Source organism: Lagopus muta, chromosome 17, assembly GCF_023343835.1.
Source record: "Lagopus muta isolate bLagMut1 chromosome 17, bLagMut1 primary, whole genome shotgun sequence".
In the NCBI taxonomy this organism is placed as follows: domain Eukaryota; kingdom Metazoa; phylum Chordata; class Aves; order Galliformes; family Phasianidae; genus Lagopus; species Lagopus muta.
Window position 1 is genome coordinate 5,572,221 of NC_064449.1, and position 27,921 is coordinate 5,600,141.

Here is a 27,921-nt window from a genome sequence, read left to right on the forward strand (position 1 = left end):
AAGTCTCAAGGAAGGGTCCCGGGGGGGTCTTAACTTTCCCAGAGGTCCCATTGGGATCTGAGGAAGGGTCTCAGCAAGGTCCCACGATTCCCAAGAGGTCCAAAGAGAGTTTCAGAAGGGTTCCAGGAGTCCCAAGGCAGAGGTTTCAGAAGGTCCCAGGGGTGCTGCCAGCCAACGAGGCTGTGACAGAGTGGCCACACGTGGGCTTATGGCTCAGAGCTTGTCCCTACAGGGAGCCATCACTGCTCTGTCCCTTGGACACAGGCTGTTGGTGACAATGCAGGGCTGCACCAGGGCAGGATCTGGCCCCTGGGGCATCATCACCAGGCAACAAGGTGAGCGCTGTGCCCAGCCCCAACCCACTCCCATTGCTACAGCACAACGAGGCCATGCCACTGCCTTTCGGCAGCTCCGAGCGCTGCAGAGTGACTCCAGGCATTTAAAAACACAGCACAAGTTGTATTAAGGTTACACCGAACACTACAGCTTCCCACGGAAGTACTTGATCATGTTCAAAAATATTTAATCCCAGCAATTTTCACATTATTCTTATAAAAACAGACATGTATGAAGGGAAATGAAATGCTTAGTACATTTTTTGGCACTTTTTTTTTTTTTTTTTTTGTCTTTTTTTTTGTCTTTTTTTTTTTCCTTTAACCTTTACAAATTACAAACACACATTCGTTGTTTTTAAAGGAAAAGAAAACCAAAATGAACCAAAAAAAAAACAACCAAAACCGATCTAAATCTCAGCTGTACACTGCAGAGATGCACTAACCATCCCGAAACTAAAACAGACTCCCCAACACTGTCGTGGTTACGTTGCCATTTTACAAGGACAAAAGAAGACAGCAGCTGCCCGGGACGTGGTGGGGCATCGCTGCCCACCCACAGCCCGCCGTCCAGCTCTGGGGAATGCACCCAAAGTGAAGGAGCACGGGGGATGCTGAGGCCCAAAATGAAGCTGCTGCAGGGTCTGCCTCCGTCAGAGCAGTGCTGAGGGCTGATTCTGCCCTTCTGCTTCCCATTTCCATGCTGGAGCCTGGCCCTGCTGCCGAACAAATCTCCACCTTCACCCCCTCTCCTTGTCATCGCCTGGGTGGGCTTTGCCCGTGAGCAAAGTGCAAACCTTGAGGGCTCCAGTGGCTTGGGGACACGTGGCCCAGCACCCCAAGGCAGGCGGCAGCCCCCACAGGGCCCAGACCATGCTTACCCTGAGATACTACCGCGGGGTGAAGGGGCACAGCAGCCTGCAGCAGTGCTTGGGCTGCCCTGGTGCTGATGATGGCGCTGAAGAGGAGCAGAGAGCAGCAGTCCCCTCACCCCAGCCGTGCCACCCGTGCCGTGGGTAGAGCCGTGGCTGCAGCAAACCCTCGCCTACGTCAGCTCTGAGCAATCAATTGCAGGCTCTTTCAATGGAGGCGCTTTTAATTTTTAACAACAGAAGAACTGCAAAACCCCTCTTGTGGGTGCGTGGCCGGGGGACGGGGAGATGGAGCTCTGTCCCCGTGTGCCACTGCTGCCCCCCCCCGGGGTCCGGGCGCAGACCCCGCGGCTCTGCAGCACACCTAGCGCAGTTTAAATAGAATAAATACAGTGAAGAAAACAGTAAAATCTTCAATAAGGAGGCAAAAGGAAAGACAACAGCAGGTCCAGGGGTCCAACCAAACTCCACATAGTCTCTGGATTAGTTACTGAGGAAGTTCTATGAGAGCACATTAAGTTTGCAGCTGGAGACTCTCTTGCCTTTATATCGAAACTTCGTATTCTCTTGTTTCCTGGAAAGAAGGAAAAGCCATTTTAGGGCAGCAGCTGCGATTTGGGATGATCACCCTGTTGGATTTGTGGAGCCCGTAGTTGGACTAGGTGATCCTTATGGATCCCTTCCAACTTGGGATATTCTATGGTTCTATGATTCTACTGGTGAGAGACACCCTGGGGGCCACCTGGGGAGGGAAGGCACAGCAGCACTCACCCCTGTCTCATAAATCGGGTTGTCAAACTCCGTTTCTACCGTGATCTGGCTGTAGGGGTGGGAGTACATGAGGGGCAGGCGGAGGCTGGAGTAGTACCGGCACCTGGGGACAAGGCAAGAGTCACTCAGATGCACAGCCCTGCAGCAATGCGAGACCCTCCGTGTGCCCCCCATCAGCCTGGGGCTGGGGGCAGCAGGGGGTGCCCTGTGCCGGGCTTTGGAGCCCAGCAGGACGTGGTGATGCTCCCTGGAACTCTGCCACCCCACCTACCTGGTGATGTAGATGTAGGCTCCTCCCAGCAGCAAGGAGATGATCAGCACTGGGATGAAGATGGCCAAGGCCATATTTCCCCCCTCCAACGATGTCTCTGCAGCAGCTTCTGCTACTAAAAGGACATGACCTCTTATGCTGGCTTTTTTCTCAGCACATTCTGCTGCCCCTCTGCCTCCGCTCCTCCAGTCCCTCACATGGGACGTGGGGTACTCGGGGCAGTGGGCTGGTTCTATTGGCTCCTGCAGCATGCACCTGCCTCAGTCCCAATGTCTCTGCAGTGCTGTGGGCTTTGGGCTGGGGGGTGCTGGGCTAGAGCTTAGGGGTGGTGGTGAGGTGGGGCTTGGCCCCAGGGAGTTGTGCAAGGGGCTGATCCAGCAAATGTGTCACTCACCTTCCAGAGCGTGTTCAAAGCTGTCCTGATTGACTGGAAGAGAAATGGAGAGTTATTGGGAGGTGGCTGGGTGTGCACTGGGTGCTACAGCTTCGCATGCAGGGGGATTCACATAGCCATACTGAGGCTACCATAGGTATCTGTGCCAGGCTTTCCACATCCCATTTGGTCACCAAATGCGCTGCACACTTTCAGCACTTCATGATCATTTGTTCTTTTTAAGTGCTCACACAGAGGCTGAGCAGACTGGGCAAGAAAATGTGTAGGATGTCTCTGCCTGGAGTGGTGGCACCAGCCAGAGGTGGTGGATGCTGCCCATCCCAATGGGTGCTCCCCACCCCAGTAGGTGCTGCCCATCCCGATGGATGCTGCCCGTCCAAATGAGTGTTCTCCATCCCAATGGGTGCTGCCTGCCCTGCTATGCACTACCTTTGCAGATGGGCAGTGGCCCACTCCAGTGCGATGGCTGTCCCAGTATGCACTTGATGGTCACCTCCCCCATGAGCTCGAAGCCCTCATAGCACATGAAGGTCAGAGACTCGCCAGGCAGGTAGAGGCGTTTGTAGAGGATTTGGTAGCCATTTTCTGGCAGCCCTGGATTGTCACAGGCCAGAGACTCCTCCGCTGGAAAGGAGCACATTGCAGGGTGAGACAAGGGCTGAAGGGAAGGAGGCTGGAAGTTCAGCTCCTGAGCTGTCATTGAGCTGTAGGGGAGGGCTGCAGCACTCACAGACACAATGTGGGAGCCGTGAGGTCCAGATGGGCGTCCCAGTCTCACGGCTGTAGCAGGTCAGCAGTGAGCTGCCCTCCAGCACGAAGCCAGGGTTGCAGGTGTACTGGATGGTGGTGCCCACCAGCAGCACGGGGTCGGAGATGAGGCGAGTCGAGTGCTCCACCTCTCCTGGGTCTGTGCAGTACATAACTGGGGAGAAGAGGGGATGTGGGGTGGGTCCTGGGGGCACGGAGCACATTGCTCAGGGCAGAGTGGGGCACTGGGGCACTCACTCTTTTCACAGAAAGGAGGGTCGCTGCTCCAGCTCAGGTCCCACTGGCAGGTGAGCGTGTCACTCCCCACGATGTCATAACCTGGGTCACACTGGTAGGTGATCTTGGCCCCTCTCACCAGCTCGGTGTGGGATGTGGTCTTCCAGCCATTCTGGATCTCAGGGAGGTCGGAGCAGGAGTCGTTGCGAGACACCTCTGTGGGACAAGTGCTGACTGTCACCCCGTGCACAAGGCTCCTTGCGGGGTGTGCATCCCACCCTGAGCACCACGGCTCTGTGAGCAGCCCTGCTGGTCTGCAGATGGCATCAGGGATAACGAGGCCCCTTTGGAAGTCACCCCATAAATAACCAAGCCAGAGCCCTGCAGCAAGCTGTGGGTTCTGCGGGGAGTTTGCTGGGGCTGGAGAGGAGCTGTGGCCCAGCAATCATCCCCAATTGCAAAACTGTCCCCTGCAGACCCTGCTCCAACTGCTTGTTGTCCCACTGTGCTGTCAGGGCTGGGGATGAGCCCAGCACCCCACTCTCTCCCTACCTATGTAGTTCATGATGAATCCTTGGCCCTTCCCAAAGATGAGCCCAGCAGGGTCTGAGTGGAACCGGATGGTGAGGTCAGGACTGGAGGAGTAGAGCTTCTGGGGGCCGCTGCTGCCGATGTACTGCCCCAGGATGCGGGCAGAGAGCTCGTCCCCATCATAAATGGTGAGGATGTCACTGTTGGTGAGGTTCAGGCTGGAAAGAAGAGCTCGGTCAGCCTAGCAAGGAGCCAGCAGGATGCTGGGTGTGGAATGATGGGGCAGTGAGGTGACCTTCTGCCTGACACTGCATGCATCCTGTCTGTGTGCTTGTCCTGTCCCCAGTGGCTTGGGAAGTTCTGTGGGGATGCCTGTTCTGAACAGAGCAGCAGTGCTGCTCCTTCAGCCCTGGCTCCATCACCGTCTGCAGCCCCATCATCAGCCCCAGACCACTCTCCCTGGTGCAGACAATGAGAAGGAGCCGAGGCTTTCCCCTGCTACCCCAGGCTCCCCATAGGTTTGGAGCTGCATAGGACTCCCAAGGACACCCGCAGAACACAGCTTACAGATTTCAGCCGAGATCCCCGCGGGGAGCGACACCGGCCCCAAGAGACAAGCGGTGACACCCGCGGTGGCCGCAGCGCTGCAGTTCTGGGCAGCAGCGCCAAACCCAGCAAAGCTCTTCTCGGTGCCAGAACCGATTCGCTTTGGCAGCCGCCCGCCCCGCGTCCCCGCCGCCAGCAGAGAGCAGTGCTGCCCCGCGGATGGAGAGCAGCCCGCAGGAGAAGTCTGCACCAGGTCTGAGGCGGCAGCAACCCTCCGCTCCGAGCCCGGGCTCTGGATATCCCATGCAGAGTCCCATGCAACATCCGATGCCATGTCCCATGTAACATCCCATGCAAAGTCCCACGCAATGTCCTGTGCAATGTCTCATGCCGTATCTCATGCAATGTCCTGTGCAATGTCCAATGCAAAATCCATGCAACGGCCCACGCAATGTCCAGTGCAGTGGCCTGTGCAATGTCCCATGCAACAGCCCAAGCAAATGTCCTTGTAAAGCCCTGGGGCTGAGCCCAGTGCTGTTCTGTGCCCAGTTGAGCCAGAACACCCAGCCCTGTGCTGGGCAGGATCAATCCCACTATGCTGCTCAGCATCCTGGGCCGGGGTTGTGCTCAGGCACATGGGACCCCCACCCCACACATCCACCCATCTGACTCAGCCTTGTTTGGAGATGCCTGAGCCGATCCCCAAACATTTTATTAAGAATGTTCTTGGAAGGCGCCCAGTTAATCCCCATGGCAGGCTGACATTTGTAGTAAATCTCTGCTTTCTGTCAAACACGATTTTCTCGGTGACATTTATGCCTGATGACTTCAAATCGCCTGGTCTCCAGTCCTGCTCAGCCCGAGCGCCCACAAATCCAGCAGAGCCTCACGGGGAGCTCTGACTTGTGATTTTTACAGAAAGCTTTAAAGCCTTTTTGACTCTAAGCCCCTACTTGAGACATGCCCTCCTCTTGAAAACCCAAAATAGCACTGAGGAGATTCCCTTTGCATAAGAAGCATTACCATGCCCAAGGCTCCCTGCCTGGAGATAAAACCCATTCCCCTTTGAGTTACCCCCAGATGCAGTGAGGAGTGGGTGCTGCAATGCGATGGGTGCTGTAAGGGAAAGGATGCTGCAATGCAATGAGTGCTGTAATGTGATGGGTGCTTGAAAGTGATGGATGCTGTAATGCAAGTGCTGCAATGCAATGAGTGCTGTAATGTGATGGGTGCTGCAAAGTGATGGATGCTGTAATGCAAGTGCTGCAATGCAACGAATGCTGCAAAGTGATGAATGTTGTAATGCAGTGGATGCTGCAATGCAATGGGTACTGAGCACATTGCAGGGGATGAGAGAAGGGCAGAAGGGGCACAACAGACACAGAGCTGGTTCCTGGGAGGGGGATGCTGCAGGGAACTGGGCTGAGCAGGGCCAGGGACGTGATATGTGCAGATGTCCGAGAGCAACTCACAGTTGGATGTCCAGAAACAGCCGCTTCTCCTCACCCACGTGGACTCTCCAGATACAATCCTCTCCCTCCGTGTAGGGCTCTGGCCAGTTGGGGGACAGGATCACCCCGGCCATGGCTGTCAGCTCCCCCCCGCACGTGGCTGCAGCAGAGAGGCAGGGCTCAGCCCTCGTGTACCAGAGCATGGCAAGGCCCCATGGTGCTGGCACTGACCTCGGCACAGTGGCTCTGTGTCGTTCCAGTACGGGTCCCGCATGTTGACACACTCGATGACAGCAGGGCCCTGCTCCAAGGAATGCCCGGGGTCACACGTGAACTCCACGGTGGTGCCCAGGTTGTAGGTGGGGTCGGAGGTGGTAAAGTTCCCATTCTGGATGTAGGGTTCGTAGCAGTGGCCCCGCTCAAAGGCTGCAGGAAAAAACCCCATTAGCGGTGTGCACATGGGGGCTGGGGAGCAGCACAGCCCCATCCCCGATGCCTCACCTGCCTCCAGCTTTGAGCTCTGCAGGAGGAGCCCCAGGGCTGCGCCACCACCCCACCTGGAGCCCGTGCCTCCATCCCTGCCATGCACAGTCCCCACCACACAAACGGTGTTCATTACAGGCAATTAGGATTAACAACCATTTATCTGTCCTGAGCCATGCAGGCTTAACCAAACCCCACTTCTTCCTTTGTGTGACAGCATCAGTAATGCACTCTCTGTGTTGTTACTGCTGTATTTACCAAGCAATCTTTCCTGGGATTACCACCTGTCATCAAGCCTGCTCTTTTTCTTGCTCGGGAAATGCACACCCTGAAGCTTCTGCAGCAATAGGGAGGTTCAGCTTGCCATGCATGCTGGCAGCACCACGGGGACAGCAGCATGACGAGCGTTGTGGCCGACCCCCTTCCTGCAGCCCCCCAGCCCACAGCAGAGCATCACCTTCGAAGCGGATATTGAAGGCAGTGGAGGCGGCTGGCTCCTCGGCGAGGAAGTCGATGCGGATGGAGGAGTCGTCGCTGATCACCCCCTCGAAGGGCACGCTGTCAGCACGCAGCGAGTCGTAGAGCACGGCCGAGCGGTTGCTGTCCCCGCTGTACACCACCATCCTGTGCAGGGAGCCGGGGGTCGGCCCCCAGAGGGAGGAGTCGGGGAGGAGGGATGCAGCGCCTCGGGGATGCGTGAGGCGCCCCAGCCCTTCCCTGTGTGCTCCCAAAATCCAGCAATTGGAAGAGACGGTGCCAGTGAAAATTCACCAACCGGATCAGTTTCTTTTACCCATATATTAAGCTGGATTTTTACACTTTGATTTTACTATGGCCCGTAAGCCTGGCACGCTGCCTGTTACCGGGCTGAATTCCAATGCTTTCTAAACACGAGGTGTGTTTGCTTATGTGAATGCTGATAGCCTGGATGTGCAGCACGAGGTGTCCCTTTCTGCTCTTGGACACCCCATTAGGAACTGGTGTCCCACGCCCTCTCTTCCTCTTGGTCCCATCCCAACCAGAGCCAAGTGCCACCAACCCCTCACCTGTCCCTCTCGGCCAGCAGCAGCTTCTCGAAGTGCAGGTGCAGCTTCTGGCCCGGGGGTGCTGTGATGGCCCACACGCAGTACATGCTGCCCGACTGGTTGCCCGCGGTGCTGGGCGAGAGGACACGGCCGATGGTGGCATTGTGCACGGTGCCTCCACAGGGCGCTGCCGGGCAGAGTGGGGCAGGTAAGGGGCAACAAGGGGCACAGCCCTCACGTCCCCCCTCACCCGCCTCAACGGGGGACACATGCTGCTGCCACAGAACACCTGGAGTCGCACAGCTTGGCATCGCTGTCAGGACTGCATTCGACAAGCAGCACAAAGCACCCACATCATTTTTGCTTTGGGGTTTCCCCCTGCACCTGTGCTGTTTGCGTGCCCACACCTGAGCAGATGGGCTCGGGGCTGCTCCAGTGGGGCCGGGATGCATTGATGCAGGTGAGCATATGGGGGCCCTGCAGCTCGTAGCCCAGATGGCAGTGGAAGTGAGCGATGCCGCCCGAGTGCAGGTCCATCACGGTGACATCTCCAAAGTCGGGTCTTCGTGGGAAGCTGCAGCTCAGCATAAACACTGCAACGAGCACAGAGTGCAGAGCTGAGGGCTGCCTGCTCCCAGCCATGCTACATGTCCCACGCCACACTCAGAGCTTGCTGTGGGGCAATCTGCATGCACACAGCGCTGCCTCCCACCTCTCACTTCTTTTGACCAGACCCAGTTTCTATTTTAGAAAGAATTTCCTCGAACTCATCCATTTTTTATAGCTTCTCAAGGAAAAAGAAATAGATAATTTAGCGAGAGCCTGTGCAGGAAGAGCTGCAGAATGGGGACAGGAATGGGTGAGGAGCAGATGTGTGGCTATCAGACCCAGCACCCCAGCAGGACAGGTGCTCCCATTTGCTCCCACCCTGCACGCAGCACTTGGGGCACCCATGGGGCCGGGGCACCCACCCTGGTAGTGCAGCTGGAAGGTCCCCACTGCCTCGTCCTGGAAGGTGCGGAAGTAGACGGAGATGGTGTTGGTGGGGCTGCGGATGACCTGGCCCTCCACCAGCAGCGTCTGGTTAGCCAGCACCACCAGTGTGTTGTCATCCACGCCACGGATGGAAAGCACCTCCCCGTCTGACAGGTTGACGTTCTTCACCTGGGTGGGAGGAGAGCCATGGGGCAGCAGGGCAGCATCCTAGGGCCATATGGGGGTCACCCCCACCCCCAGGCATGCAGAGCACCCACCCATCACAGCGCTCGTGTAGGGCTCATGGCTCACTGCACACCCAGTGCACCACCATCCCTCCCCATCCCCATCTCGGATGGGGAGTCCCAGCAAACGCTCCTAATGAGCAGTCCCAACAGGCTTTAATTATTATTTGGAAATAGCTGTGAAGTAACCTCACATTTGCATTTCGTGTCCATTTAGCTCAATAAACGGGCTCATATTTCAGCAGAAAGATGCTCATCAGATCATTTGTTTCCTTAAGTGCACGAGGACTGGGGATCTATATTTAGCACAGCCACAGCCTGTAATTGCAAACCCTCTCGACGGTGTTGTGACGGGGAGGGTTTGTTGCTGTTGTCACAGCATGCCCATCTCCCCGCCCTGCTGCATGGAGCACAGATGTGCAGAGCCCATGGGAGCCCAGTGCTGGGGAGCTGCAGGGCCATTTGCTGTGCTCTGCAAGGAGAGGGGCTTCCTGGTTGGGACAGCCCTAAGACTGTCACATAGCATCCCCCTCTGCCCTAGCAGCCCCTCAGCACATGGCACCAGGAGCAGCTGCATCCTCATCCCGCAGCCTGGCTGCATTCGGTGCTGCAGGAGGGGCCGAGAAAGGTCAAAGCCAGCTGGGGTGCAGCATGGGGACTTGTATCCAGAAGCTTATGCTTTATTTTGCAGAATCACTGCTGATGGTGCCCTGCCAGGGGCTGCGGATCATAGGTTCTGCTGTGAGCAGAGCCAGAACCCATGTCAGCTCCTGCAGAGCCTGCCGGGGATGCAGGAGGGATCCTTGGTTCAGGCTGCCAGGCTTGCTCACCCACTACAAAATCTCTTTAGGGAAATTCTATTGCCTGCCAAGAAAATTCAAGTTCTCAAAAACAATGACAATTTTGTCAAACGTTCTCAGCGCTGGCTGCTCTGCTCTCAAACTGCTGCAAAAAAAGCACAGGGACAAGGGACAGAGTGTGCTGGGGCTGCCACAGGATGCTGTGAGCACAACGGGGATGCTGGGGGGGCTGGGGACCCCCAACCCTGGTGGGACATCCTGCAGCAAGCCAAGCAAGAACCTGACTCAGCAAGAATCAGGATCAGCCCTTTGGGAAGCAGAGGATCTCTGTGTTTGGAGTTGCTCAGCCCTCCCCATGCTGCATCCTGGCAAACCCAGGGGAAAGTGGAGCTCTGAGCTCACTGCCTATCCTCTCCCCGCCCAGCGAGGTGTCCCCGCTTGTCTCCATTACAGGAGCTGGGAATTAAATCAAAATCACTTAAACATTATCCAATTATCCCCATCACTGTGTGAGAGCTGAGGAAGTTGCACTCTGTTACTTCAGCACCTGCCCAATGTAATTAGCTGCAGTGCCACTGGTTCGCACTGCTGGTACATGTGAAATAATTAAAAAGTGATGGAGGAAAACCTGCCAGCACCTGGCAAGGCAAGGGGGGGCTCAGGGGCATGGGGCCACTTCCCCATGATGGCACTGCCCCTCAGCCAGGGACAAGCAGCAGCACCCACCACTGCCCCCAGCCTCAAAACAGCTCTCCAGAGAGGCACAGCCAGCACTGCTGCCTGCCTGTGCCGATTACTCCCAAAGTGCAGGGGATGGGGGTGGCACTGAGAGACTCCCTTAGACCCCAAGGGGGGAAAATGAGGCAGATGTGGGGGCTCCCACTCTCCCCGTGCATGTGCCCTGGCACACGGGATGGCCCAGGCCCTGCCCAGAGTCAGCAAAAGCAGGGTAGGATATTGCTTCTGTGATTTCATTTCATAAACAGCAGCAAAATGAAACCCAGAGCTCTGGGGAAGTGGGGAGGGGTACTGCAGCATGAGCATAGGGGCAGAGCCAAGGTGATTCCCCGACACACTTCTCACCTGCAGCTCCACGCCATAGCCGGTGTAAACAGTGACGTTGTAGGTACACTCCAGGAAGCTGTGCCGGGGCAGCGGGGGATAATCCGTGGAGTCGATGTAGCCCTCAGGGTCGTAGAAGCTCACACTGCAGCGCACTGGGGGATGCACATCAGTGGCTGCCCAGGGCACAGCTCACCCCCTCCCCCCCCCCAGAAGCACGTACCGCTTCACTTCCAGTTTGGGTGAAAAACTGTGGCTAAGGGAGCGACCCTCCTCTCCAGAGGTCCCTGGGGTGGTGAAACCCTCCTCAAGCACCCCTTGCTGCAATCACTAAGGATTTTGGCAGCTCCAGAAGGCAGATCTGCATCTCACCACTGCCATATCCCCACCCCACATCCCACTCCCTGGTGGCACCGCATCCCCGTGTTCCCTTACCCGGGGTGGGCTCCGTGGTGATGACGGTGGTGGTGATGATGGTGGAGGTGGTGGTTTCTTGGCTCTCCTCTGAGGCAGAGCCATTCATCTCGCTCTCAGCGCTGTCCATCTGGTTAATGGTGCCACTAGGAGATGCCGTGGGACCCATGCCCATGTCACCAGGGCCATCAGGGAAGGGCTGAGCAGTTGATGGCGGTGGGGTGGAAGGGGAGATCTGCAGCACAGGGCGGCTGGTGGGACCCCATCCGAGCAGCTCGGGGGGGCTCTGCCTCTGCCCGTCCGCTGTCTCTGTTGGCATGGGCAGCTCTTGGGAGGACATGGAGAGCACGGAGCTCCGTGTGCTCACAGCCCTGGAGAGCCCTGGCAACGTGGGCTTGGCCTTCAGCTGCTTCCTCGCTGTGTTACTGTGCTTTAGGGCAGGCGGCTTTTTCTTAGCAGGGAAAGTCTGCTTGGTGTCAGCCCTGGGGTCTGTGGTGGGTGCTGGCAAGATATGGCTCTGTGCATGCAGTGATGGTCCCTCCACTGCTGGCTTGGGGCTGTCCTCAGCAGCAGGCAGCAGGTTGAAGGCTGCACTCTGTCTGGGTCCCCCCATACTTGCTTCATCCACAGGCAGTGGATGAGGGCTGGTGGGGAGAGGCGTTGACTTGGGGCGGCCATCTGCAAAAAGAACAGGGAAAGCTGGACTGAGTGATGCTGGGCATGAGATCAGGCTGTGCTATGGCATGGAATCAGCCCTCTGGGAGCTGCAGCTGGTGGAGAACCCGCTGTCTGCTAATTGTGGAGAAGCAATAATGAACCTGCGCTGATTCCCTGAAAGTTGGGTTTCTGCTGGAACATCATTGCGCAGTCTCAGAGCTGCTGTTTGGTCTCTTTATCTCGAGGTCAGCTGCTCAGAAAGGTCTGCTTGCTCGTGCCGAGTTTGTTCTCTGGCTTGGCCTCTATGAAAAGCCTTTATTTGTGCAATTGTCATCAGTAAATACTGTCATTTCAAAGAGCCTGATTAGGCCATGCCATCCCCCATTGTCTTCCCCGCTGCTGCCTGATGGAGAGCAGCTGCCCCGCTGCCTGGCATCAGCGCACAACTCAGGATTGAAAAGCCTCTCCCTAGGCAGCCCCGACCTTCTGCTCCAAGCAGGGCAGCCTGCAGGAGACAAAGAGTCCCCAAAGCCCCGCTACCACCGAGTAATTGTGAGAAGCACAGATGTATTCACCACCACCGGCTCTGATTGGGCTGCAGCCCGCCGTGTACAATAAGCCCCGAGCAGCACCGCAGCTCTGTAAAGTGCTGCACAAAGCAGAGAGTCGACGTTTTCCATGGAAACAGCAGTCGCCAGGAAAGGAGCTCAACGTGCGGGGTGTGCTGGGCTCCTATAGGACCTGCTGCAGGGTCCTACGTGTGGTCCTACCGCAGCTGGGTGCAGCCTCCCCCAGCGCACACATCAGGGAGAAATGGCCTCATGTTGCACCAGAGGAGGCTCAGGTTGGGTATTAGGAACAATTTCTTCTCCCAGAGAGCAGTGATGGACTGACACAGGCTGCCCAGGGGTCATCGTCCTGTGAGGTGTTCAAGGAATGTGTGGATGTGGCACTGAGGGATGTGGTTATGTTTACATACTGGTGGTGGGGTGCAGTTGGACTTGGCTATCTTAGAGGTCTTTTCCAACCCTAAACATTCTGTAGACCTGTGAAAAGGGACATACAGTGGCACTGGGCTCGGTCCCTGAGCATCCCATCCTGCTGCTCCCTGCACCAAGCGGGGGGCACAGTAACACAGCAGAGGCTCCTGCAGGGACCCACACCCCTGAAGTCACAGCATTAACAGAAACAGCAAAAATCAGCCCTGGGTTATTTGCCATGTGAATTCATATTCATAATGGATGTTGCTGTTAAGTCGTATTTTATGCTTTCGGAAAGTTGACTAATTTCTTATTAGATCCTTTGCCAGGAAGCATTTAAATGGTTCTATCCTTAACAAAGCATGAAATAAAACACTCTGTAGCATGGCCCCGTAATGAGGTACTTAACATGCTTCAGTTTGTAAAGGGCAAATGTGTATTTCAAGGAAGCGAATGATGGCCGGGCTGGGGCAGGGTAGTGAGAGCTGCAAGAAGTGACCAGTGATGTTAACTCAGACTGCCATGGCCAAACCAGCCCTGTGTGTCCCCAGGTGCAGGAATGAGCTCTGCCCCAGGCTGGATAGGCTGATGGCTGCCTGCTTGGCAGCAAATCCCTATTGCCCTTGTAAGGCCTCGTGGTGGTTTCACCTCTGCACTACATATGGCCTTTCAGATGATGTATACAGGCAAATATTTGAGGGAAAGAAAATACTGCAGGAGCCTCCTGCCAGCCAGGAGGGAGGAGCAGCAGGACCCTGCCCGACTGCAAATCCCTTCTGCTCCACACAATCGATCCGGAGATACTGAGCTGCCGGGAGAGACATGATCGTGTTTGACCTTGATCTAATCTGCTAAACCAGCTCTGGAGAAAGGAGCACTATCGCAGCATACAAGGGATTTATCCTGTCGCTTTATCTTGAATGCGTTGCGGCTGCCTGCAGGCTGCAAGAGATCTGCTGGGGCAGCGGCTGTGTTTGCAGTGCTGGGGCTGGGGTGCCAGCAGGATGCTCTACAGAGTGCTGAGACTCTGCTGCACCAAATGTCCAGGAAAGTGTGGAGCAAAAGGGACCTGATGCAAAGCGGCAGCTCCTCCCCGGGCTATTCTGGGATCCGCTATGTGAGAGAGGAAGGAGCTCGGCTCAGAGGATGCCTCCACTCCCCCGTGCTTCATATTAGCCGCAGTAGGAAGCGCTCTCTGCAGGGCTGGGGCTGGGGAGGTGGCAGGGCAGCTCCAGAGGGAGTGGGGCTTTGGGGTAGCAGAGCCACCCCATGTGCATGTAGGACACAGTCCACCAACCCATTTAGGGGCTGTTGGGTTTTACTGCAGTTTTGAAGGCTTCTGTTTTCCTGCTGCTCAGAAACAGATCTGCTCATTGCCCATGAACTGCATGTGTGCAGTGCAGTCTCCCTGCTGTGGTTTGGGGTTTGCTACAATGACCCAGATGCACCAGCAGTGCAAAATGTTGCGTACCGAGCAAAGCAGTGAACAAGGCTGCACGGCCACGCGACACAAAACAAACCAATTAAATGCAAGCTGAAGCTCTGCCCTTCATCACAGTTCCATTCACTATCAGCTCCTGTTCTCCATAACAGTGAAATGGGTTTCTCAGCACTCCAAGGTCACGGCAGTCCCCACAGTGATGGGTCTGTGTCACTTGGCCAGTGATGGCACGTGCCCATGTGCTGCTGCAGGGAGCAAGGAGATCTGATTGCTGCCAGCACCTCAGCTGGAGGGGCTTAGCAGAATTAGGGAGCTGCAAGCGCTTGATAAAAGGATGCTGAAATAATCATCAGGCACTCATTTTGCTGCGGCGCTCCTGAACGAGCCGAGCTGTGAGTGGCTGCATTGCTGGCTTCCCAGTGCTAAGACGATGCTATCGCTGCCCAGGAACCAGAGCACTGTGGATTGATTGCTAGGGCTCATATCTCTGTCCTAAAGGCTTTAGTGAGCTGATTATAGCCGAGCCTTAAAGAGCTTACAGGGATGCTATTAACGGTGTTGCTCATTCTGGTGCTGGGCTCCAGCAGGTTGATTGGTGCTGAAGCTGTTGCAGTGGTTCCCTGTGCTGGGCGGCCCTGCAGCCTGCAAGGGAAGGAGCAGGAACACATCCCATGCAGCACCACGAGGGTTTCGCAGCCATGGAGAGGGGAAAAGACAGCTTGAGTGTGAAGCAGGGATCTGAGGAAAAAGCAGGTTGGGTCCATCCAAACACACTGGCGCGATGGTTGGGAAATGGTTTGGTTTGGTTTCAAATTTTAAAACAATTTTTTGCCTTAAATCTTGAAGAGCAGAGAAGGAAAAAAAAAAAAAAAAAGGCCTGAATCAAAACAATCTTTCATTTCCAAAGTGTCAAAACAGAGCAACGCTGCCTGGATCTCCACGTGCCTCCCAACAGGAAACATGCATCCCGCGGTTACTATTTTAGCAAATTAACTTTTCCCATTGGAAATAAAAAAGAAGAAAAAGTTTCCCTAAGCACATCCTGACAGTCTGACCCGTAAGCAAATAAAAGAGGAGCCATCTAATCACAGTGAGTCACCCGCGTGGGTGCGCAGATAAGCGCGGCCGGAGGAGGAGCTGCCCCTGGGGTCTGCATCGCAGCCCACCTGCAGCGGGGCAATGGGAGGGGATGGCTCTGGGATGGGTCCGGGTTTCTTGTGCTCCAGGGCTGCTCTGTGCTCCAAGGGCTGCGGTCGGAATATTTGATTTTAAAATTTACATCTGTGTCACCGGCAACGCTCAAATAAGGTTGCCATGGAAACGCCTCATTACTGGCGGAGGATGCTGGCGATGGAGGAGCGCGGTGGGCAAGGAGGGCACTGGGACATGGCACTGCCTCACCCACGCTGTCCCTCTGTCTGTCTGCACCCTGGGAGGAGCACAGCCCTGAGCCTGGTGGGATGCTGCCTGGGCACTGCCCTGCATCCCAGGGATGGGGTCCCCTGGTGGTCTCCTGGTTGTCCTAAAGGGAACCCAGACGCATGTCACCATCTGCACACAGGCACAGCAGGGCTGGCCGAGGTGCTGGCTCCTGCCGTGCCTGCAGGCTGGAAGAAATCCCTTTCCAAATATGCTTGGCTCAGCTCAGGGCTGGCCCTGGACTCAGGTAGAGATTGCTCCAGGGTGGGGGAGCATTTTGGCCTCCGAAAACCACCCTAACAGAGGATCCAAGCTGCTCGTGCCTGGTTTGCTTCACTGCCACAAATATGGGAATTACACTTGCAAACATCCTCGCCATGCTCCAGAGAAGCTCGTAACTGCTCTAACGATCCGCAGCCGCCTGACAGATGCCTGGAAATTATACACTTCTCCGAGCTATGAGGAAAATGGATTTTCCTCCCCAGTGCTGCTACATGGAGCTGGAATCAACGCGCCCTTCACTTGCAGGCATCAGTTTTGGCCATGCCAGCTCCGTGTTCATGCTCCCCACATCCCTGCAATGCCAGCACTGACACTTGGGGTGTACACCAAACCTCCCCATAGAGTTACCCTGATCAGATGAACCTCCTCCCTCCCCTCCAGCCCCAGCAGGACAGGATCCCAGCCCCACGGGGCTGCCCACACCATGCCATGCTGCCATGCTTCACCCCAGCATCAGCCCTCAGAGAGCACTCTAGCATTTCAGGCTAAAAATTGGACTGGGGGAAGAGAAGCGCTTCTTTCTCAACTAATCATCCAGCTCAGTCATCTATATCTGGGTATAAAATTAAATGGGTTCCTGAAGAGAGAGTATATTTAGACACAAAAAGCCCATTCTAGTCATCTATCTGGGACTAAAATAATTAATCTTCCATCTCTATTAAGAAGCACTGTAGCAGATCTCAGGAAGCACGTGCTGTTAACCCTTTGGGGATTGCCACGTGCCCACCATCGCCCAGCTGCGCACAGCTGTGGGGTCAGCTGAGATCTCCCGCTTCTGCTGGGGAACTTGTCCCAAGAAATCCCTTCCTTTGCATTTTCTCCCCTCGCAGAGGCCGTGCAGAACCTCCCCGCCTGCTGCCTGCCGCTGCCCTTGAAAAGACCCCTGTGATACTCCTGTGAAACAATGTCGCTCCAGCGCCTAATGACTGCTGACAGCTCGCAAACAGTCCCGCTGCTCGCAATCGGGAAGGCAGGGCGAGCGCCGGGTTACTGATGGCTGTGGTTATTGCAGTTATTGGGCTGCATCGATTACGGGACGGTCGCTGCTCCGGAGGCTGCCTGCAAGCAGGGAAGAGCCCAGAGCTCCTGCAGCATCCGTGCAGCCTCTCAGAAAGGCTGCCCCAACAGATCTCCATCTCCCAGAATGTCTTTAGGAAAGATCTGGCCAGAGAAATACAAGGTTCAATCTTCCTACCTGGCTATTTTCCACCCATAAAAATGGATTCATCCTGCTGGAGGCATTGCAGCCACTCCAGGGAGCTCTGCCCTGCCCTGCATTCTGGACCCGCATGCCAGGCAGCTCTAGCACCTCCCTTCACTTCAATGGCACTGTATTGTATATAATTAATCATTACTATATCAGCCATCAGTGAGTTGTGTTTTAAACAGAATGAATTCCATTTCTGCTCTATGTCCTGCAGGATGATGATAACCTATGTGTGGTTTTTCCCACGGAGCCTAATGATGAACCATCGCACTTTGTTTTAATTAATACAGATAGCAAAGATATTTCCATAAGCACCATATTTCCATGGTGGTTTCCATAAGTGGTGCCAGCCAAGAAGCAGGGTCTTCTGCATGGCAGCTCATATCCACATGCACCCATGCACGCCCCTATCCATATGACAGTGAGCAGGCAGAGAGCTTTCCACCAGCCTGGTGACACGACCCATCAGACAGACATTACCCTGGCGCTGTGATGAGCTTCCTCCCTGCTAATGAGTCTCCTGAAGCTTGACAGTCCCATGCACACATCAGGACCTGATCCTCTGCTCACGGTGTTGCCGCCTACGTGAACCCACAGAAAACCTCCATGTTCCCTCTGGGTGGAGATCCAGGGGGCTAGAAGCATCTCAACCAGGAAAAGCAAACGGCAGAGCTCTGCTCTATGTGCCAGCTCTGCTTTGCTGGGTGCCCATGCATTCCCACCCCAGGTGGGTGCCTAGGTGGGCAGAATGGATCATTAAGCACAGCTGGATCAATTTAAGTGAGAAAGCCCTTATATTCCAGCCTGGAGGCTCAGTTCTGCTCTAGATCCTGACTGTATAAGAGGGGTGGGGGTGCTTTTACAGGATTGCAGCCTTCTGGCCTGCAGCTTTTCTTTCCCCACTGAAAGGAGACTCTGGCAGGTACCTGACACAGCATTTGCTTTACTGCTCTGGGAAAGAACATTACTGAGTGAGCCTATGCACAAATGCTTTGATATCTGAGTCAACGTGCAGAGAGGGGCCTTTGTCAGATGTTCCTCATATATTCTTGTACAACACGTGTGTCATGTTGCTGGTGCCTGTGCATGTTTTCTGTCTCTATCGTTATTTCTGATGCATCCTGCTGATTGGGAAACACAAAGAGAAACTACCCGACTCTGTTCTTCCCAGCAAGGAGAGAACCAGCAAATTATTAAAAAGCAGCATGTGGTCCAACCCAAGTCAGTTCTCCTCCTCCTACTGCTATTGTTTATGTTCCTATGGGGTAACAGTCATATTTTGTGTACTTCTGGTGGCAGTGTTGGAAATTGCAGTGTTGGCATTTTGGAAAGGGTCCAGAGGAGGGCGACTAAGATGATCAGGGGGCTGGAGCACCTCCCCTATGAGGACAGGCTGAGGGAGTTGGGCTTGTTCAGCCTGGAGAAGAGAAGGCTGCGGGGTGACCTCATTGCAGCCTATCAATACCTGAAGGGAACCTACACCCAGGAGGGGAGTAAACTCTTCAAAAGGGCTGACAACAGCAGGACTAGGGGAAATGGTTTTAAGTTGAAGGAGGGAAGATTTAGGTTAGATGTTAGGGGGAAGTTCTTTACTAGGAGAGTGGTTAGGCCCTGGAACGGGCTGCCCAGGGAGGTTGTGGATGCCCCGTCCTTGGACGTGTTTAAGGCCAGGTTGGACGGGGTCCTGGGCAACCTGATCTGAATATGTATGTTGGTGGCCCTGCTAGGCAGGGGGGTTGGAACTACATGATCCTTGGGGTCCCTTCCAACCCGGGTGATTCTGTGATTCTGTGATTCTGTGTGATGTGATTAAGATGGACACATCTGCGAAATGAGTTTCTTTGGCACGCAACTGTAAATGCTCTAGGAATGGCCAGCAGCTGCTGAAATGTGTTCGGGCTCTCCCCACGTGTTCCCTGGGTCCCGGCCTCATCGAACACAATGGCTGCTTCTGCTCAGGACCTCCATTCCCCAGTGGCAGCCCCATCCTGTGCCAATTAGGGACAGGTAGCCCGGAGCAGTGGGCAATGAGCTGCAGCTGGGCAAAGCCAACAGTGCAGTGGGGCTGATGCATTTGGTGCATGTGAAACCCAACAGCTGATTTCATGGAGCAGCAGTAGGAGCAGCACCAGGTTCAAAACAACTTTTAACTCATGTTTTCCATCACCAAACACTCCGGACTGTAGCTGGGAATGGTGCCAGAGGGGTTTAGGAGGGAATTTTTCACAGCTGAATGCCTTTCTCAGTGTTGACTCCAACTCTGGGCTCGTAATCCTGAACTCAAGCAGGCTGTTGCCTTTGCTGTTCTTTCAGGCTCTTTGTTTCGATCAAAGAGGCGATGCTGTATAACTTAAGAATGCCTTTTCTTGCGAGGCCGGTTTGATGCATGCGGTGCAGCAACGTGGAAAAATACAGCCCTTGCCCATGGAAGGCAGCTCGGATAATTTGCGTCACTTGAGGAGATGTTATTTGCCATGACTCAATTCAATTTGTGCGGCTGGGTGACAACACACCGGTGTGCTGTGATGAACTGCAGCCCTCTGCCTTGCACCGCGCCTGCAGGGATGTGTCCGTGTTGCAGGAAGCAGCACAGTGAGCCCAGAGCCTCTGCTCCAGTGCTTCTTGGGGTAGACCAGAGCCCAAACAGGGCTAGCAGGTGGTGACGTTCCCCAGAGCCACCCAGCCATGCCAGAGAGGTCCTTGCAAGGAGATATGGGGGCTTCTGACAGCGGTGCAGAAGAGCGAGCTCAGGGCAGCCTGGCCTGGTGGTTGGCAATCCTGCCCATGGCAGGGGGGGGTTGAAACTAGCTGATCTTTGAGGTCCTTTTCAACCCAAGTCATTCTATGATTCTATGAGCTGCTGTATTATTGGTGCTGCAGAAGCACTGAATAAGCATCAGCTAAAGGCACGGGAATGCTTTTAAAGGTAGGAGTTGTAGAAGACATTTTGCACTGGGAAAATCTAAGATGTGCCTCCAAGGGAACTGGCTAATTCTCTTGTGTCCCTGCCAGGAGAGCGCTAGGCTGCAGCTGGAGAGGGTTTCTTGCACTCTTCCCTCCCCACCTTTTCTAATGGATTCCAAGAAAGCTTCAATACATCCTTGAATGGGAAGCACTGCACTCTGTCCTTCACAGCCATCTACACAATAAAGAGCCTTTTCACCGCTGCAGGCACGGGCTCCTCTGTGTGCTGGAGACAAAAGCTGAAAGGAAGCCTTTTATATTTTTTTGATTAGATAGCTTGAAAAATTTGCTTTTAATTGAAATTGCCTCAGCGGTTTCATCTGAGCACCAACCATAAGGCTCCAGTGAGAGCTGCTTCTCATTGAGTTGGCTGTGTGTATCCTGCACTGCATCTCACAGGAGGAACACTTCAAAGCACCCAGGAGAAGCAGCAGTCCCTGTGCCATTAAGGTGCTGGGCTTGCTTTGGGAGCTGAAAGGTGCTCTGCTCATTGCATGGGGAGAGAAAACTATTGAGTTTTCCCAACACTGGGGATACCCAGATACCCAGAACTAGGGCTCTACCTTCCAGCTGCGTCGGTGGAGCGATGCTTCAATGGGCGCAGAGCTCCCCTGGAAGTCCTAGCAAAGAGCCCATTGAACACGTCAGCAATCAGCCCTGTCTGTAACAAAGCATGGCTCTGTAGCATGCTGCATAGGGCTGGGCACTGGGGCTGGGGATGCTGCAGCATCCAATGGTGTCCCGTGCCCCACATTTATCACTGCACAGCTGTGCCAGCCCTGTTCCCAGACTGCAGCCACCTATGCAGCATACCACTGGCCCCATCTGACCCCATGGCAGCTCATGCCCCTGAGGGACTAGCTCCAGTGCTCTTTGCATCCCATCTGCCTACTCCAGGCAGGCGTGAGTAAACAAAGTTCCCTTCCTTTTTGAAAGAAGGAATGAAGATGAAAAATGACCAGGGAAATATTATTTGGGGACAGCTCTGAATTCAAGCACAAAGTGAAAATGCAATATTTCCCCGTAACAACTTGGGCTGAGTCCTGGATAAAAATGAAGTGGGATGCGACAGCACCTTTCCAGCAGCATTAGCCCCATTCATCTCCCGATGATGCCTCAGCCATTCAGCCAGCGGTGTACAAAGGCATCAGGAGTTACATTTTCCTCCACTATTTCTCAACTATATTTATGCCGTGAGATGTTTGCGGAGGTACATCGTGTGCCTCGGGCAGGGGATTAATTCTGAACTGTCACCTCGCTTTTTTGATGGGTTTGTAAATTCTGCTCTGTTGATTTGTGCGCTCGGTAAATTGATCAAATCCTCTTTCCACAACTTAATGCACCAATTTAGAGCCACGTCGGGGTTTTGGACCTTGCTGGCTCTCGTGGTTATGTAAATAGCATCCGACAGCAATTTTAGGAGCGCTGTGTGAATAACGTGGGTGGGTGATGAGGGGCAAAGGGAACAAATCCTGGGATGGGTTGGGATATGGGACTGTGCCTGGTCCCAGTAGCGATGCAGACCTTGCTTCTCCTTTGAGGGCAGCCTTCTCATTTAGGGACTGGACAACTTGGCAGATAGAAGCTTATAGCTGTCAGGAATGGCCTGATTTTAACTGAGATTGCCTTTAAATCATCATCAGAAAATGAAAACTGAGTCCCTGCGTATCATCATGGAGTCCCATCGGTGGGATGGGGCTGTAGGGCTTCAGGAGCACGGAGGAAGGGACATCAGGAGTGATTTTTCTCCTGTATTGTCCTCCAGCCACCAATCTACTGGAGATGAAGGATCTCATCCACCAAATGCTGACACGCTCCATTAATCCACCCTAAAAAGTCAGATGGAGATTCTCCCTTGAATTTTAAGTATTTTCAGTCATTCTGCCTGGCTCCAAAATCGCCCTGAATTGCCCAATTTCCTGAACATTCCTTCACTCCCTCCACGTTATTGCTGCTTGCTGGTGTCTGGATGCTACAGCTGATTTCATGTCTTCAACAGCTATCGCACTGCTTGGAGGATGACCCTGACAGTGTCTGCAATGAGTCCCACCACCCCCATCCTTCCTGCCCAGAGTGGATTGCACTGCTGCAGGATCAGCCCTGCCATTTATATATGTATATATATATATAAATATATACATTTTTTTACTTCTGTCACAGTTTGATTTTTTTGGGGGGGGGGGGTTGGGGGGAGGGGAGGGAGATGCTTCTGCATTTGGCACCGAATTTTCTTTCTAGACGAAAGCTTTGCATTTGGAATCACACCTCCGGTGCCGGCTGTCCTGGCCAGGCTGTGTGCTGCCTCCCGCTGCCAGCATGGGCTCAGTGGAAGCTGCCTGCTGCAGCCATCTGTCCCGGCTCCATCCTGCCCTTTTCCTTCCTGCTCTCCTTGCTCTGTCAGACAGGACCCACAGCTGAGCCCCCAACCCTCTGCTTGCTGAGATCCCTTCCTCCTGCTTTTCGGCTGGATGCCTTTCAGTCAGACCCATCCTACTGCAGTGATGGGAGAATGAGGTCAAGGAATTGGAGAAGCATCTGTGCAAACCTGTGCTTGTCCCTGGCTCTGGGCAGCGTGTCCTTGCTTTGAATCACAACTGCTCCAGGCTCAGGCAGCACTCGGGTCCTCTGCCTCAGCTGCTCCTATGGCCCATCTCCAGTGAAAGAACAAGGAAAAAAAAGAATAGAAAAAGCCATTTGCTACATCTGTGCTCTGCTCTGTCCCATGCACACCGAGTCACGGCATCAGAGGCATGGCAGAAAGGATTTCAGCACGGCAAAGTAGGAACAGAGGGGAAAACCTATCTCTGAAGGGGAGCAGACTGACCTCTTTCATGGTGTGTTGGGATCTGGACACCCCTATGTCACCGGGTTGTCGAAGCAGTGACTATGAGGCCAAGTCCCTGCTCCTTGATGGCTTCCTCCCCCTCCCCTTTCCCTGCTGCAGAGCAGATCTGGGCCACACGGTGAGCTCCTTGCTTTTACGAATCAGTGCAACTCCGCTGGCTTCAACGGTGTGATGCTAATTCACAGCAACATGCATCAAAGGAGTTGCTATTCCATGTCCGTGTCAGCTAAGAGAGATGCTGGGCAGAAATAGCACTGTCTGGGAGGAGCAGGAGCCCCCCTTCCTGCACCTGACGGTTCCACAGCAGGTCCCAGCTCCCAGAACTCCTCCCATTTCTGGAATCCTGATGGATGAAGGCAGTGTGGAAGCAGAGCTGGCTTGCAAAGGGGTCACTTTGCAGTGAGTAAGGAGTTGATTTATTTCTCTTCTTTGCCCCCCCAGCAGTGCTTGCTGGGAAGCATTTCTCCCTCCTCTCATCCTGGCTGATGCAGACATGTGGTGGAGGACCTGCATCACACGTGTCCCCTCAGTTCACCCAATCTGCACATCACCATGTGCTCATGGTCAGCCTGGAGAGGAGGCCCTTTTGGGAAGGGCTGTGGAAAGCCATGTGAGATGGCTATAGCAGCAGCTGAGCTGCAGGAACCTGGGTCAGGAGAACAAAAAATCCCTCCTTGCCCCGGTGCAGCCTTTTTAGGGCTGCCCATCCCTCAGCTCCTTCCTTTTCATCACCTCTGCCCTTTGGGTGCAGCAAACAACCCAAACTCCCAGTGCCACCAGCAGAACGCTCTGCAAGGACCCCTCAGTGCCCAGCTCCACTCGTGTCGAGCTCTGGGACACGCAGCCAGCAGTTCTCTGTGCATAGGCTGGGCTGTGCATTGCTTTCCACTGCCACATCCCCGCAGGTGGCACTGCTGCACGCTGGGGTTCCTGTTCCCGAGCAGCCCAGCGCCGCTGCCGTTGGATTTTGCCCTGAGCATCACACCAGGGGAAGGACCTGCGGCAGCGCCTGCCTGCTGGCTCCTCTGCAGCCCTGGGGTGGCAGCAGGGATGTGCCCCCAGTGTCCCCAAAGCCCTGCCCTGCTGCTTCCAGTGCTTGCAGCCACAGAGCTGCTCGGCACCGCATTCAGCGATTTCATGCTCTCGACAAGAGTGTAAATGCATCCTGATGGACTGGAAAATTGGGAAGGCGCTGCTCATGTTATATTTTCTGTAGGCATCTATCTGAACTCCAGCAAGATGCGTTTATTGGCAGGCTCCTGTTGCAGCCATGTAGCTGTACGTTATGCTAATTAAAATATAGCCTGTGTTTTGTAACAGGGTTTCCTTGGAGCGTGTTTTACTGTTCGGTAATCGCTTTCAAACATCGGAAAAATAAAATCCCATCAAGCAAATAACTTCTGGATGGTTCCTGGTAGGTTATTCTTATTTTTCAGAGCCCCACTGGAACTGGCAGTACTCATCACTGTGACAGAGGGTGTAAAACGCGCTGATCTGTAAGGCTGCTTGTAGACCAAAAGCCGTGTGGTGTCTGAGCATACAGAGAACATTTCAATTTTAAAAAGAAAGAAAGGAAATCTTTTTGTGGGATGAAGAAGTGACACAGAGCTCAGCTTGGGATCCCAACCAGCCTGGCTTTGGTACTTCCAGGGATGGTGCATCCATAGCTTTTCTGAGAAGCAGCAACAGCTCCTCATGGCCCTAAACAGTGTGCAGGTATATGACCATGGGTGATACTGTAAAATCCACAGAATGCACATTTGACACAGCATCTCTATATAAGCAAGCTGGCAAAAATACAGGAGAAGCAGGGGGCTCAGACGTCAATTTGATTTTATTGCTACTGATCCCGACTGGACTTGTTCTTTCATTGAAGGAGCAGAGAGGAGAACAGAGTTCTGTCTTATGGCCGCTGATAGCTCCTGATCAGACAAACTCCATTCCTGTTATCTCCAGCACCAAATGGGCGCCGTTATCTCATTCCTTGGGATGGCACCACTCGGGGTGATGCTGAAGGCAGCGTGCATGCTGTCCATTTGTTGCAGACCTCTCTCTGGCTCTGCTCGGTCTCTCTTCCTGCAGGACAAACTTGATTTTCTGGAAGGATTCTGACGCTGCGCTCTTCGCGTGGCCAGGTGAGTCACAACGAGCCAATAGAAGCCAGCAGGAGAAAACAAGGCAGAGCGCAAGCGAGGGTGCTGCTGTCGGCCATGCCCGGGGCTCGGCCAGTTCGGAGCCTGCGGAGGATTTGCCGGTCTCGGCACCACCCCTAGCGGCCGGCAGCCGGAACGAGGACCGGGCACAGAGCTCCGAGCCCAGAACGCGGAGCCCGATCCGAATGACGGCAGGCGAGGTTCCCGACGGGGCACTGACGTGCGAGCCCGCAGTGTGCCCAGCACGGCGCTGGAACACAACTGGCGATGTCCCTAGCGTGACTGTGGAACACAGCCCGCGATGTTCCCAGCACAGCAACAGCACACAGCCCGCGATGCCCCCAGCACGCTGCTCGCTGCCCTCACACCCCGCAGGGCCGTGCCTCGCTGCCTGCACTGCTGCTGCTCCCCGTGCTGGTGGGTGGGAGCAGAGCGGTGCCTGCGGAGAGGCTTTCACACCTCCTCTCTGTTGATCTAAATGACTCCACAAGTGCAAAGCGCCAAAAAGCCACCGGCAGAGCAAGTGATTGGTGCGCGTCACGCAGCACGGATTGTTCCTTGAAGGAATGAGCTGGAAGATCAGGCAGATGGAGCACAACAAGCCATCTTCCTGCAGGGTCTGAGCCCGCTCCCCTCCCAGGCTGAGAGCAGAAGGGACTGCGGATCTGAGCTCTGGCTGTCACCTCCTGCACACGAAGGACAAAGGTCCCTCTGGCACGGGCAGAGCTGCCACGCAGCCCTTTTCCCCAGCATTGCTGCCAGCAGACGGGGATTTTGCAGCACTAATTCGCCAAACCTCGCAAAGGGTCAACTATTTGTCAGCTTCCACTCAGCCAACATGAGAGGAGTTCGGTACAATGTGTTCTCCCGCCCTGAGATTAATGACGGATCGTGCTTGCCATCAGGGCCAAATCCTATTGGGAGAAGCTGGGCTGCTGCTCGCAGTGGGTGCTCTGCCCCCAGACCCCCCCAGGCACATCTCCCAGTGCAGCTCAGCACTGCCTGTATGGCAGCGTCTGCAGCACAACAGAGGAACGGTCTGTTTGTTCCAGTTCTGTAACAGGAGGCCATCAACTGCAAATAGACTTCAGATCTGACTCCTTGTTATGTACACTGTTACGGTCACGTGCAGAACACACACACAGGTGAGAGAGTAAACAGCACAATCTATTTTGTTACTCAGAAATAAGGATAGATTGTGTACAAAGTCAAACTCTTTTAATGCGATCTGGACACAAGAACAGAAGCGAAAGCAAGGCAGGAAACATTGCACAGCACTCCTGACACCAGGAGCTGTTAATCTCTGCTAAAACCAACTGCCAGCCCTAGGGGTCAGTCTCCCAGGCCCTGCACAAACGCTGCAGCACAGGCAGGCACTGGCCTCTCCAGTCCTCTCTCTGCCCAATGCGCATCAGTGATGGAGCTAGCACTGCACAGAGCCGACTGCCTAATCCAGCTACCAGAGATCAGGAGCAGCCACCGGTTTAGCAATCTCTAAGCACCACGCGAGTTTGCAGTGACTTTGTCAAGTCACCTGCAAATGGGTCCCGAAGCCTATTCTTAGGTCTGTCATCACAGCGATAGGAAAAGGAAGAAGGGAGCAGGTTTGTGCGGGAATGTGAAACACGTGGAATGAACATGCAGCCCCCCCAGCTGGGGCATGGCTCCCTGGAGGGGCACTGCTCCCATGTACATCATCCCAGCAGCACACATATCCCTGCCCAAGCACAGCATCCGCACATGGCTCCCTTGTGGGATACAGCCCGGTAGCACTCGGACAAAGCTTTCCAGAGGAAACCGCCATCAATTAGCACACGGCCTCGGTAGCACACAGACCCCGACAAGGCACAGTCTGACTCCCCAAAAGGACACGGCCCCCGTTAGCACACAGCTGCCGGTAACTCCCCGCTCCCCGGGCGGACGCAGCACCGCTATGACAGTGCTGCCATTGTCACAGCTCCGGTCGGACACGGTTCCGATGCCACACATCCCGACAGGACAGCGCTGCCGTTATCACGGCCGGATCGCACACAGCCCGCCGCCCCGCCGCCCCTCCGCCCGGCCGGGAGCTGCCCGTCCCGCGGTGCTGAACCGCCGCCGTCCCGCCGGGCCGTGCTCTGCCCGCAATGCCCGAAGTTTCAGCCCGGCCCGGAGACCCCGTGCACGGAGGGTGGGGGGGGGCCCGTCCGGTTCCATCAGCCCCTCCCGGGCCGGCTGTTTCCTCCTCCCCCTCCCCCTACCCTCCAAACCCCATCCTGCCCACCCGACCCCCGGGATGCGCAGGGCCCCGGGGCCACGGCCCCGCTCCGCCCCGCTCCGCCCCGCTTACCTGGGCGCGGGGCGGCGGGGCTGCCCAGCAGCAGAAGGGCGAGCAGGCAGAACCCGCGGGGCCCCAGCATCGTGCGGCGGCGGCGGGCGCGGCGGAGCCTCCGAGATGCTACGAAGCGAGCGGAGGCGAAGCGAGCGGGGCCGGGCCGGGGGCGGGGGCTGGGGTTGGGGCTGCCGCCGGAGCCGGAGCCGGCGCGGGGGAGCGGCGCGGCGGAGGGAGGAGAGGAGGGGAGCGGAGCCGAGCGGAGCCGAGCGGCGGGGGAGGGCAACGGCGGCCGCCCCGGCCCCCGCGCTGCGCCGTGCGCTGCGGCCCCGCCCGCAGCTCCCCGGCCCCCCCCGGCCTCCCTCCAGCTCTGCCCGGCTCTCCCCGGTTCTACCCGGCTCCCCGCAGCCCCCTGCGACTCCCTCTTCCCCAGGAATCTCCCCCCTCCTTCAACCCGTAGGCTGCAGCCCGGCTTCGCTGCTCCTCGTCCCCAGACCCCCACCGGC

The 27,921-nt window shown here is 55.4% G+C and overlaps 1 protein-coding gene across 2 annotated transcripts; it reads right to left on the reverse strand.

The window, feature by feature from the left end:
• Positions 1-655: 655 nt before the first annotated feature.
• On the reverse strand, positions 656-27,596 carry SEZ6L (seizure related 6 homolog like). 2 transcript variants are annotated; one of them, XM_048964389.1, is made up of 17 exons: positions 27,434-27,596; positions 11,178-11,834; positions 10,764-10,897; positions 8,632-8,824; positions 8,068-8,253; positions 7,682-7,847; positions 7,093-7,259; positions 6,384-6,578; positions 6,174-6,312; positions 4,177-4,373; positions 3,646-3,840; positions 3,371-3,562; positions 3,070-3,264; positions 2,641-2,673; positions 2,247-2,358; positions 1,976-2,078; positions 656-1,778 (listed from the first exon to the last, which is right to left on the reverse strand). In XM_048964389.1, exons 1-17 carry the CDS (start codon positions 27,501-27,503, stop codon positions 1,749-1,751), a joined length of 2,964 nt encoding a protein of 987 aa, XP_048820346.1. In that variant the 5' UTR covers positions 27,504-27,596; the 3' UTR covers positions 656-1,748. The 2 variants fall into 2 exon arrangements, with proteins under 2 accessions (XP_048820346.1, XP_048820345.1); XM_048964388.1 differs by having other exon boundaries at positions 2,247-2,361; positions 27,434-27,595.
• Between the last annotated feature and the right edge of the window lie 325 nt (positions 27,597-27,921).

Bases quoted from the DNA above. Each gene is read 5' to 3' on its own strand.
- SEZ6L (XM_048964388.1), bottom strand. From the start codon at position 27,503: ATGCTGGGGCCCCGCGGGTTCTGCCTGCTCGCCCTTCTGCTGCTGGGC. The intron at 6,579-7,092 runs GTGATGCTCTGC...TTTTTCCTGCAG, and splicing joins CTTCAATATCCGCTTCGAAG to CCTTTGAGCGGGGCCACTGC. The intron at 1,779-1,975 runs GTGAGTGCTGCT...CCTTCTTTCCAG, and splicing joins ACCCGATTTATGAGACAGGG to GAAACAAGAGAATACGAAGT.